Raw genomic sequence first — 12903 nt, forward strand, 5'->3', positions numbered from 1 at the left:
AGGGGGGGAGGGAGGGAGGGAAAAGAGGAGGAAAAAAAAGAGGAAGAGGAAATGATGATGATATAAAAGGAAAACAAGAAGGAAAAGACTAGGCAGCATATTTTTTTTTGCCTTTTGGAGGGCAATTGGGGTTAAGTAACTTGTCCAAGGTTACACGGCTAGTTTGTGGGGGGGGGGGGGTGTTAAGTGTCTGAGGCCGGAACTGAACTCGGGTCCTCCTGACTCCAGGGCCGGCACTTTACTCACTGTGCCGCCTAGCCGCCCCTAGGTAGCATTTCTATCACAATTTAAGGTTTGCACAGTGCTTTACAAATACCATTTTGTTACAACAACCCCAAGAAGCATGTGCTTTTTTGCCCCCATTTTACAGTTGAGGAAACTAAAGCAGACAGGTTAAGGGTCTTGCCCAAGGGTCACACAGTTAGTAAATGCCTGGGACTGGATTTAACCTCAGGTCTTACTGACTCCAGATCTAATGCTCTATCCACTGGGCCACATATGCCAGTCATGAGTAGGACACGTAAGGATAAACAGGAGTTTGTAGAATGTTTTTGTCATTAGGAGCTATACTCAGAGCTATAACCAGGACAGGGTGGCTTGAGCTTTGTCCCAGGGCACTGAAATCTAGATGGATATTAATAGCATCTTTAGTCCTACAGCCACATTGAAACAATTAAGCTCAGCATCTAGTTAATAAGAATAATAGAAAAAAATTTTTTAAAAAGCTACCACCAACAGTTATCTCCCCCTGGTGGTCACACTGCAGGGAAACTCCTCCCCATTCAGACCTACCCTATTCTCATTCTCTCCCAGCAGTGATTTTGTGTTGTTTCCACTATCCACTCACACACACACACACACACACACACACACACACACACACACTCTGGAATGAACCAAGGAAGTGTTTCTACTGCTTGCCCTAAGTCAAAAATTGCTAGTTACTGCTCTGGCTGCCCTTTGCAGAATCATCATTATTCAAATCATTACTCTCTATAAAAGGAGTCCAGTCTAACCACCATCCGTCAAGTCCATCCCTGCAGAAGCACTAGTGAAAACTGAAGCAATTGGAACCAGGTAAATTCAGCAGAAGTTGATGACAGAAATGATAAATAATGAGAATATCTTCAATGAGCTTTCTTCCACGTCATTCTACACTATTTAGAAAGATTCCATTCATCTTCATCATATACTACCAACCAATCTAGGACCAAAGAAGACTAAAATCAGAGCTGAGGGACCTGAGAGGTCATGTTGTCCAACCCTCTTATTTTACAGCAAAGGAAACTGAGGCCCAGAGAGGCTGTCTTATCTAAAGTCTCACAGCCTAGAATTGACTGAGCTGGGATTCAAACTCATATCCTTTGACTCAAAATCCAGCATTCTTTCCACTGTATCAGAGTACCTCCTCATTTTAAATATGGCAAAACTGGGGATCAGAGAATGAAAAACTTTAGAGACTCGTGGTCACCTAGTAAGGCAGTGGAGGCATCCTCTGGTTGCCTGTTCAGGGCTCTTTCCTTGGAAGTCCACTACCTCCTTTCCCTTTGTAGGAGTTCCTTCAAAGTAGGATGCTGCAGACAACCCTGAGCTGGACTTCTCTTGTGGTTCTAGGGAGGTGCATATGTGATCAAGCTCCTGGAAGAATTTGGTGCTAACTGTTCCATCCTAGCTGTGGTGTTCTTGGAGGCGATTGCTGTTTCTTGGTTTTATGGTAAAAAAAAAAAAAACAACCAGATTCCTTTGGGGATTGGGGGAGGGAAGAGAGACTTTCTCCCTATGTCTGTTGTGCCTTTGTGTAACAGATTAACTCTATCAGCGGTCAGAACTACGGCACAGGTACCTGTTAATCAGTCAGTACTACCCTCGTTATTATACATCAGATTATTTTTGTTTAAGAAAAGATGGTGCAGTGAGTAAGAGTGCTGGCCCCAGAGTCAGGAGGACCCGGAATCGGTTCCAGCCTCAGATACTTAACACCCACACAAAAAAAACTGGCTGTGTAATCTTGGGCAAGTTCCTTAACACCTATTGCTTTAAAAAAAATAAAATCTTAACTTGGGGCAGCTAGGTGGCACAGTGAATAAAGCACTGGCCCTGGAGTCAGGAGGACCTGAGTTCAAATCCAGCCTCAGACACTTAGCACTTACTAACTGTGTGACCTTGGGCAAGTCACTTAACCCCAACTGCCCTGCATTCCCTCTCCAAAAAGCAAAAAAAAAAAATCTTAACTTTTCACTTATGGTACCCCCAATACCAACCACTTCCATTCTTTCCAGATTCAGTGTTGTTTAGGCCACTCACTTCCAGGTCTTGGTTAAACAAGAATTTAATTAGACCATAGTAATAACAACAGTCAATAGACACCTATAATTATAGAACACTGAAGTTTTCAAACATTTCCTAGTTCCAACCCCATGGCAAATCCCACTCCTGGGTTGGAGTCTGTTTCCATCCTTTCTTTCAGTCTCCTGAGCTGTAAGAGAGAACAATACAACCAGATAGTTCATTTATTCCATAAAACTCCCATCTCTAGACAACATGAGAACAAGGCCATACTAGCTAACTCACAATAGGCATAACATCTTAAAGTTTCTTTCTGCTCTCGCTGGACAGGCTACTATGTATTGGTCACCCTAAACTCCTTCTCCACCAATCTATGCCTCATAGTGTTAGTTTGTTTAGTTCATCTGCTTCTATGGCCCATGTAGATGTCTTCACCATTCTGAAGTCAGGAAGCTTCCAAGCCTGATATTGCAAGCTAAGGAACAGAGACTTTTCCCACTTCTGCCACATCTCTGTACCTCTAAGTCTGTCCATCACCTTTAACCTCTGAATAAATGAATAGATAGATGAATAAATGGATGAACACAAAAGCATTATTAAATACCTACCAATTGCTTTGCTAAGTTCTGGGGATACAAATAGAAAAGGCAAGAACATCCTTGGTCTCAAAGGGCTCACTATATGAGAAAAAGAGAGAGAATTTTTCTGATAAACGAGCTCTATTACACAGCATGAACGACAGTTTTGGTGAGGGGGGTTTGGAGGGTCTGGGATGGGTGTTCCAGCTACTTACTCAGGGTTTGGCAAATAGTTAAGGGGAAGCCTTCTTCCTTTCTCCAATGTATTCTACTGCTGAGATTGAAGTCAATGAGGAAGGGAGTTGACATATACTGTTTTCCCTGCTCAGGAATCCAGCAATTCTGTCATGATGTGAAGGTCATGCTTGGCTTCAGCCCAGGCCTGTTCTGGAAGATATGCTGGGTAGCCATCAGTCCTGCCTTCTTAGCAGTGAGTATATTCCTCCCCAAAGCACAATACACAACATTTATCATCACATTTCTTTTTACCATATTCCTAGGAAGGGAAAGCAAAGAACTTATCACCATTTTACAGAAACAGAGTTATACTGAGACTAAGACATTTCCCTCAGGATCCATAATTCCTGACTCATCAAATACCAAGGAGGAAAGGACATTAAAGTTCACTTTGCCCAACTCCCTTATTTTACAGAGGGGGAAACTAAGGCCCAAAGTTGACTAACAACCTAAGTCACAAAGCTAGGTAGGTAATAGTGATGCAGGGATTAGAACCCAGTTTCTTTGACTCCAAAGCCAGAGATGTTCCCATTATGCCGCTTTTCTATTTTTAAAATTTATAATCAACTTTTTATTGTATACTCAATTTATATATATACTACTTTTCTCATCAGATCATACATCTAGAACCGGAAAGGACCTCAAATCTAATTACCTTGTTTTACAGATGAGTAAACTGAGGCATAGAGAGGTTAAGTTCATGTTGTTGTTGTTGAGTGGTTTCAATTGAATCCAACTCTCTGTAACCCTATTGGGATTTTCTTGGCAAAAAGCACTGGAGTGGTTTGTATTTTCTTGTCCAGTTCATTTTATAAGTGAGGAAATTGAAGGAAACAGGCTTAAGTGCCCAGGATCACACAGATAGCAAGTGTCTCAGTTCAGATTTGAACTCAGGTCCTCCTGACTCCAGGACTGGTACTTTATCCACTCCACCACCTAGGTGCCCAGTTAAATTCATAGGATCATACAGCTAGACCTGGGAAATACCTCAGATGTCATACAATCCAACTTCCTCATTTTATCATTATCATTAGGGTGAAAGAGAATGAGGGGTCAAGGATAACCTCCAGGTCATGAACCTGGATGACCGGGAGGATGGTGGTACTATTGGAAGTCATAGGAAAGTTAGGAAGACTTGGGAGAAAATCATTGGTTCCATTTTGGACATGTTGAGTTTAAGATGACTGTGGGACATCTAGCTGGAGATGTCCAATGGGCAGTTGGAGAAGGGAGACTAGAAGTTAGGGTTGGATATGCAGATCTGAGAATCATCAGCATAGAGGTGATGATTGAATCTATGGGAGTTCATGAGGTCACCCAGTGAAATAGTTCAGAGACAGAAGAGAAGAGGACCCAGGACAGAGCCTTGGCAGATACCCATGGTTGGCAGAAATTACTGAGACAATGATCCAGCAAAGGAGACTAGCTATTATGATTATCATCATTATCATTATTACAGTGCAAAGTTCACTGGCTTGGGGTGGGAAATAAATCTGGGTGACTCATTTAAGCTCTCCAGGCCTCAGTTTCCTCATGTGTAAACTGACAGAGTTGGGGTCCCTTCCAGCTCAAAATCTAAGATTCTTCATCCAAGCTGAACTGTCTGCTGTCCCTTTTACTTGTCTTGTGTCTTTCTAATTTTACACCCTGGCTCATGTGGTTCCATATACCCAGAAGGCCCTGTCCCCATCACTACCTACCAAAAATCCTAGCCATCACAGATTTAGAGCCAAAAGGGACCTAATCTGGTCCAGCCTCTCGTATTACAGATGAGGAAATGAAGGTCTAGAAAGGGAAAGTGATTTGCCCAAAGCCACACACATAATAAGTGGCAAATCATCTGACTTCCAATCCAAGACTCTGTCCATACTGCCTACAAGAACTAATGTAAATGGTGCCTCTTCCAGGAAGTCTTCCCTGGTGGCTCAGTGTAATGGATCTAACCCCACATAGCCCTTTATTTAGAGATCTCTTACTTATCTTGATATATATCCCTTCTATTAGTTCCATAAGGGTAAAAACCATGTGAATTCATCATATTCATTTAGACAAATATTTATTGAGTATGTGCCAGGCACTGTATTAGGGACTGGGGACATAAAGAAAAAACAACAGAATAATCTGCCCTCAAGGAGCTTACATTCTACTGCAGAGAAACAACATGTATACAGATGACTTCATGCTAAGGTCTACAGTCATATCAAGAAAGCACAAGTCCTAACAAGTAGGGATGTTAGGTGGGAATTGGGGAATACCTTATGTAGGCAATGTCACCTGAGCTATCATTGCAAGAAAGTTGGGGGTTCTACAAGGTGGAAATGAAGAGTGACTGCATGCCTCACTCCACTAGGTGGTGCTGTCGAAAAACCTGAGTGCCGAACTAGCCTCAGACACCTTCTATCTGTGTGATCCCAGGAAAGTCACTAGACCCTTGTCTGCCTCAGTTTCCTCAACTGGGTTAATTACATTATCATAATGTAATTGTCCTTCATTTTTTAAGAGAACCAATGACCTCACGATGATGGAGTCAGTGTGTTCAGTTAGGGCCGATCAGACCAATACGAACTTGGAAAGTTCTACCGCAGGTTGGGCACAAATAGCCCATATGAACATTTGGGACAGACGTGTCTCTAGATTTGCACATCTCACACTTTCTTGGTGCTACTGTGATTCTGCTTCGTTCATAGAGCACAGCACCTTCTTTGATAGAGGCAGGTCATGCTGGGCGGTCCTGTGCCAGGGTCTCCCACCTCTTGCAAATGATTCCAAAGTTCTTCAGAGAAACCTATCCTGGTATCACTTCTTTTTTTGTCTTTTTTGGAGCGGGGAAGGCAGGGCAATTGGGGCTAAGTAACTTGCCCAAGGTCACACAGCTAGTAAGCGATAAGTGTCTTCTTCTGATGTGCTCTGTGTGAGCACTTGTCTTGTGTGAGTTCTCTGTAAAACAGTCTTTCAGGCAAACATGGATGTTTAGCATTCAAACAACATGGCCAGTGCCTTGGAGTTGCGCTCTCTGAAGCAGACTTTGAATGCTTGGCAGTTCAGCTCCAGAAGGACCTCAGCGCCTGGTACCTTATCTTGCCAAGGGATCTTCAAAATCTTCCTAAGACCATTCAAATGGAAGCCATTCAGTTTCCTGGCATGGCACTGGTAGACTGTCCAGGTTTCACAGGCATACAACAATGAGGTCAGCATAATGGCTCTGTAGACCTTCAGTTTGGTAGACAACCTAACCTCTTCTCTTCCACATTTTCCTTTGGAGTCTTTCAAACACTGACATAGCTCTGGCAATGTATATGCCAACCTCATCATCTATGCAAACATCCCTGAAAAGTATACTGCCAAGGTAAGTGAACATATCCACAGCATTCAAAATTTCTTCATTCCTGTGACCTATGGTTCCATGTATGGGTGGTGTGGTGAAAGACCTCTGTTTTCTCGGCTTGGCCAAAATTAGCACAGATGGCAGAGAATCAATCTTTGCTGCACCTCAGCCTCAGAGCCTGCACTGAGTGCACAGTCATCTGCAAATAAAAAGTCATGCACCAACTCTCCCTCCACTTTTGTCTTGGTTTGTAGCCTTTTCAAGTTAAATAGTTCATAATCAATGTTGTGGTTGATGTTGATGATATTTTTGTCCTCGTCAAAAGCATCTGACATCTCAGAAAACATGCTAAAAGCATGGGAGCACAGCCCTCCTTCACTCCATTGGCAAGTGGGAAGATGTTAGAGCATCATCTTTTATCCAGATCCCATGCAAGCACACCATCGTGGAGCTGGCATAAAATGCCAATGTACTTCTGCAGGCAATCAAATTTCACCATGATCTTCCACAAGACCTAACGACTGACAGTATCAAAAGCCTTGGTAAGATTGATGAACATTTTGTACAGACCTCTGTTCTGCTCCTGGCATTTCTCCTGCAATAGTCAAGTGGCAAACACCCCGTTGACCATTCCTCAGCCCTTCTCTGTGCATAAACAGTTCATTGAAAGGAAAACTGCACTGTTAGCAACAGTAAAGCGGAAAAGGAGTGGGCAGTTTTCAGAGATTTGGTGTACAGCCCCACATTTGTTCATCTGGGTCAGAACACTCCCAAACATCAGGATTGGTTTGACAAAATGATGGGGAAATTCAGAAGCTGCTCCATGAGAAATTAGCACTCCACAGGGTTTACCAGCAGAACAGCTATCCATCTCCAGGAAGGCAGTGTTTAACTCCATCAAAAGTAAAGTACACAAAGCATAGATACAGGATTCTTAGCTCAGTAAGAAGGCAGATGAGAGTCAACTTTACATCAGCAGCAACAATAATCCAAAGTGCTTCTACGATGCCCTGAAGATTCTTTATAGCCCAAAGACCTCTGGTGCATGTCAACTACCCGGTGCTGATGGAGCCACACTGATCAGTTACAAGGACTCTAATTCCATCCATCAGAGAAAGGCTGAACACTTCCTTAGCGTTCTCAAAAGACCATCATCAGTCAATGCCAAAGCCACTGAACACAGAACTCAGGTTGAAGCCAATCCCTCTCTAATTAAACTTCCAACTAAAGAAGAGATGTTGAATGTCATTAGGGTCCTTTCATGTGGCAAAGTGCCTGGTGCTGATTCTATTCCAGCTGAGATCTACAAGACAGGGGGTCCACTGCTCATACATAAACTGACTGAAATCTTAGTGATACAGCAAGAGGACATTATCCCCCAGGAGATCAAGGATGCCTCCATCGTTCATTTCTATAAGGAAAGGGAAACAGGTTGTCCTGTCACAATCACCAGGGGAAAGGGCTCTCTCTCTCTCTCTCTCTCTCTCTCTCTCTCTCTCTCTCTCTCTCTCTCTCTCTCTCTCTCTCTCTCTCTCTGTCTGTCTGTCTCGGTCATTGCCAGCAGGATTCTTGTGTGAATGCTCCTTAATAGGCTGATCCTTCACTTAGAAGGATCCCCAGAGCCAGGGTGCCTTCAGAAAGGGTATCATAATAGCATCTCCCTCCCAGAATTGTTCTAAGGATAAAATCAGACAAGATTTGTAAATCACATTGCAAACCTTAAGGTGTATTATAAATGCTAGCTATGATAGCCGGTGCAAAAGCATGGTGGTGGGAGGAAAGAGTGAGTGGGTCAGTTTGGTTGGAATAGAGAATGTATGGAGTACAGTAACATGAAATAATCCTGAAGTGGATCCTGGTGGGATCCAGATTGCAGAGGGTTTGTTTATCTTTATTTCCCCCCCTACTCACTACCCCCTAGTACAGCACTCTGCACATAGTGGTCACAATAAATGTTTGTCAAATGAAAAAGTGGGTGGATGGTTCTGACTTCCTTTTCTCTCCTCCTCCACACCCCCCCCCAACTAGTTCATAATCATCAGCTCCCTCCTGGACCGGTCTCCTCTTGTGCTGTTTGACTACCGCTATCCAGACTGGAGCATCTCCATTGGACATCTGATTGGCGCTTCATCGTGCATCTGTATCCCCATCTACATGGTCTACAAACTTATCTGGACACCTGGGTCTCTCAAGCAGGTCAGGGAGGCTAGATATGTCCCATTTCCTCTCCCAGCTTGGGAAAAGCTAAAGGTGGTTTCCATACCTTTGGTCCTCCAGGCATCACCACCACCAAGGGTGGTGAAGGAGATTGGGGGGGGAAACTAAAAGCAACAGATGGTGAGGTCAAGGTGTCTGGTCACTCATCAAGATTCACTTCTCTTAACCGGGTCACTCAAAGATAGAGCCAGGACAAATGTTATGAACTTGCTAGAGAGTTTAGTTGACTCACTCTTAGTGTCCAAGGCTAAGGCGATAATGTCACCATCCTCTGCCCTGGTCAGTCCTCATCTGGAAGGCTGCATTCGGTCAGTCCTGGGCACCACAGTTTAGAAAGAACATTTATAAGCTGAAGTATGTCCAGAGGAGGGTGACTAGGGTGGTGAAGATCCTGGAGGCCATGTTCTATGAGTTGAAGGGACCAGACATGTTTAGTCTGGAGAAAAGAAGACTTTTTGGGGTGTGGAGTGGGAAATAAGAACCATCTTCAAGCATGGGAAAGCGGAGAAGTGGAATTAGACCAAGTCTGCTTGGCCCCAAAGGGTGAGACCAGGAAGAAGTGGTGAGGAGGCAGCTCTAGGCATTGCATAAGGACAAATTTCCTAACAATGAGATCTATCCCAATGTGGAATGGGGCCACCATGGGAGAAAATGGATTCCCCATCACTGCACATGATCCAGTGAACACAAGGTTATCACTCTTCCAGAAAGTAGTAGAGTGGACAATCATTTTCTGATTGTGCTGAACTGGATGGCCTCAGAAATCCCCTCCAAGTGCAAAAGTTGGTAATTCGACTCTTTTTACTCTTGCTAATGAGTGTTAGAGGCAGGATTGGAATCCAGGTCCCTACTATCTCAGAGGTCAACACCCTTTCCATATTTACAATGCTGCCTGTGGAGGGAGGGTGAGTTGTGTTTTGTTTTGTTTTAAGTGGGCTCACGTTACTCTAAATTTAGTAACCATTAACAAAAACAAATACTCCAACACACAAACAAGAATTTAAAACGATTTACACAAACCCATACATTTCTAATATTTACAGCTGCTTTTTAAAAATGTGTGCACTCACTTTCACAAGATAATGACGTGACAAAATCACAGGTCTGAGCCCAAAACAAACAAACAGAGCCGAAACTGCGTGGGTTTGTCAGAAAGCAACTCCATTGATTTAGGGCCGGGGGGACTTTAAGCCACTTTACAGAAGGGGAAACAGAGGCACAGAGAAGGGAAATGAGCCTTTTCACATCGTAAGTGGAAGAGGAGGCAGAATTTGAACCCAAATCCTCTGACTCCTGAGGCAGAATTCTTTCCCTCACACTAAACTCTGTTCTGGGTATGTTTCTGGATTTCATGGCTATTGTTGCTACCCTTGCTATTGTTGTGAAGTGTCAGATTTTGAATTGGAAAGACCTGGGTTAGAATCCTGCCTCTGACACTTTCAAGTTGTATGACCTTGGGCAAGTCATTTAACTCAGAGCTTCTGTTTCCTCATCTTTGAATATAACAATAATGGCTAACATTTAGATAGCCCTTTAAGGATTGCAAAACACTTTATAAAATTATCTCCTCTGATCCTCACAACGACCCTGTGAGGTAGGAGCTGTTATTATTGTCATTTTAAAGATGAGGAAATTGAGGATCCAAAAAGTCCAGTGACTTGTCCAGGGTCACACAGCTACTAAGCATCTGAGGAAGGTCATCAGATCAAGCTATCCTGAATCCAGGACCAATCCTCTATCTATTGGACCACCCCACAGCATTGTTTCAAATCTCCACTGAGAGACTTTTTTTTTTTTGCTTTTTGGAGGGCAGTTGGGGTTAAGTGACTTGCCCAAGGTCACACGGCTAGTTTTTGTGTTAAGTATATAAGGCTGGATTTGAACACAGGTCCTCCTGACTCCAGGGCCGGTGCTCTATTCACTGCGCCACCTAGCCGCCCAAATTTGTAGACAGCTTTGCAAACTGTAAAGTTCACTATTAATGAGCACAATTGTTATTATTTCCATGGCTGCCATTGGTGGGTGCTTTCCTCTTTAGATTAGGGGGCTACTACAGTTTCATTATTTGCAAGGCTATTGTAAAAGGTCTTGTGATGGTATTTGGGAATTGAGATAAGACTAGGTTAGAGGGGAAAGGGTAGAGAACACGGCCAACTGCCAGTTTCTTATAGAACGAAACTGTGACGAGGTCCTAAGTGAGATGTTTGCCTATCCTAACACTGTCTCCTATGCCTCCTTGTGTTTTCTCCCAGCATCTGGAGGTTTGTCTGAGACCAGAGAAGAAGCCAAGTCAAGGCCAGCCACCAGATTCCATCTGCCTGCGTCCTGTCCCTTAGCTCCCTCAGATCTATTCAAAGTAGCCTGAAGCCTGCCAGCCCTCTTGGAATGACCTGGAGAAGAATCAAGCTCCCCCTACATTCCCCTGATGTACATGAGCACACCTCTTCTCATCCTCACTGGTCACCCCCCTCAGCTCCCATCATGCCCTCTGCCCAACTTGGGTCAAGGGTACTCCTCTCCCTCTAAGCTGGTTGTGTTGTTCCATCATTCAGCAGTACCTGACTCTGCCTCACCACATGGACTTTGTCCATTGGGTCTTCTTGGCAAAGATACTGGAGTGGTTTGCATTTCCTTCTCCAGTGTGTCACCATTTGACAGGCAAAGGTTAAGTGACTTGCCCAGGGTCACACAGCTAATAAATGTGTAGTATCTAGTAAGGCTAAATTTGAGCTCAGGAAGCTGAATCTTCCTGACTCCAGGCTCAGCGCTCTGTGTACTATGGCGCCACCTAACACCCGTTGATATTTTATATGAAGACCATGACAGTTTCCTCAAGTAACTCCAATACATTTCCTCTGTAGCATCACTTTGCAGGGTTTTCACTCCTTCCAAACCTGATTAATTAGGTTGTTCCTATTTCTCTAGTGCCTTTGATTGATTCAATGGATGTGTCTGGGAGCTGTCCCTTTCTCCTCTAACCCAGAATTATCTCAATTCCCAAATCCCATCACAAGACCTTTTACAATAGCTTTGCAAATAATGATGAAACAGTAGCAGCCCCCAGATCAAGAGGAAAGTACACACCGATGGAAGCCATGGAAATAATAACAATCACACCTGCTTCACACTTCTGATTGATTAATTTGATGGATAAGTCCCAGTCCTCTGTAGTTATTGGGGTGAGGCTGTAGGTCTCTTCTAAATGCATTTAAGTGAAACCTTAGAATTCTAGATTTAGAGCTGGAGGGAAACTCAGAGGCCTTCTAAATTAACCCCTTTGTTTTTCAGAAGAGGAAACTGAGGTATGGAGAGGGTGAGTGAATTACCTAAGTTCATACAGGTGGCAGAGCAAGGATTTGAACCCAGGTCCTCAACACACAAATCCAACATTCTTTCCAGAACTTCTTAGGATCCTAGGTTCGAGGCTGGGAGAGATTTAGAAGACATTCAATCCAACCCCACCATTTTACAGGTAAGGAAATGGGGGCCCAGTGAAATCAAGTGACTATTCCAGTCACACTCATAGCAAGTTGTAGAAGGGCAGCTATTTGCTGATCCCTCTGTGTCGAGATGGAAATATAAGTTCCTTCAGGACTCAGTCCATTCCCCATCTTCCATAGGAAACCTTTCCTGATGCCCCAAGCCCCTACCATTGTCTCCCTCATCCTCTATAATTAGGTAGATACTTATCTATGTACCTGTTGTATCTCTTCAATAGCCGGTAAGCTCCAAAGGTGCAAGGGTTGCTTCATTTTTTTCCTTTTTCTCCCCATTATCCAGCACATTGCCTTCCACACAGTCTGCTCTTAATAAATGTTGATTGGATTGGACAGGATTCATATGCATTTCATTATTATAACCATGCTGATGATGCCCGAGTGGGTATGACCATCCCCAGTCTTCCTCAAGCTTCAGTCCCACATCACCAATGGGTTATTGGACATTTCAGATGAGATGCCCTGAAGCCAAACATATCCCAAACCCTTCCCCTCTTCTGAATTTCCCCTACTTTCTTCAGATTTGTAGTTGGGCTCTTTCCATCACCCCATGTAAACAATCAGTTGCCAAAGCTGGTCATTTTCACCTTCATTCCCTTTCCCTATTCATGTCACCACCACCTTAGCTCAGCCTTCATTACCTCTCACCTGTATCAATGAAATATCCTCCATATGGGGTGGCTAGGTGGCGAAGTGAGTAAAGCACCGGCCCCAGAGTCAGGAGGACCTGAGTTTGGTTCCAGCCTCAGACACTTAACACCCA

The 12903-nt window shown here is 43.8% G+C and overlaps 1 protein-coding gene across 1 annotated transcript in view; it reads left to right on the forward strand.

The window, feature by feature from the left end:
- Nucleotides 1-10979, forward strand: part of LOC138156179 (sodium-dependent serotonin transporter-like) — a 32276-nt gene extending 21297 nt beyond the window's left edge. The window contains exons 9-12 of the mRNA XM_069081389.1: nt 1615-1714; nt 3194-3294; nt 8455-8622; nt 10896-10979. Of these exons, the coding sequence (XP_068937490.1) occupies nt 1615-1714; nt 3194-3294; nt 8455-8622; nt 10896-10979 (453 nt within the window). The remainder of the gene's footprint in view (nt 1-1614; nt 1715-3193; nt 3295-8454; nt 8623-10895) is intronic.
- The last annotated feature ends 1924 nt before the right edge of the window (nt 10980-12903 follow it).

The sequence above is a fragment of the Petaurus breviceps genome, unplaced genomic scaffold (genome assembly GCF_028583685.1).
Source record: "Petaurus breviceps papuanus isolate PSGF00001 unplaced genomic scaffold, PetGlider_PUasm1.0 99, whole genome shotgun sequence".
Classification (NCBI taxonomy): Eukaryota; Metazoa; Chordata; class Mammalia; order Diprotodontia; family Petauridae; genus Petaurus; species Petaurus breviceps.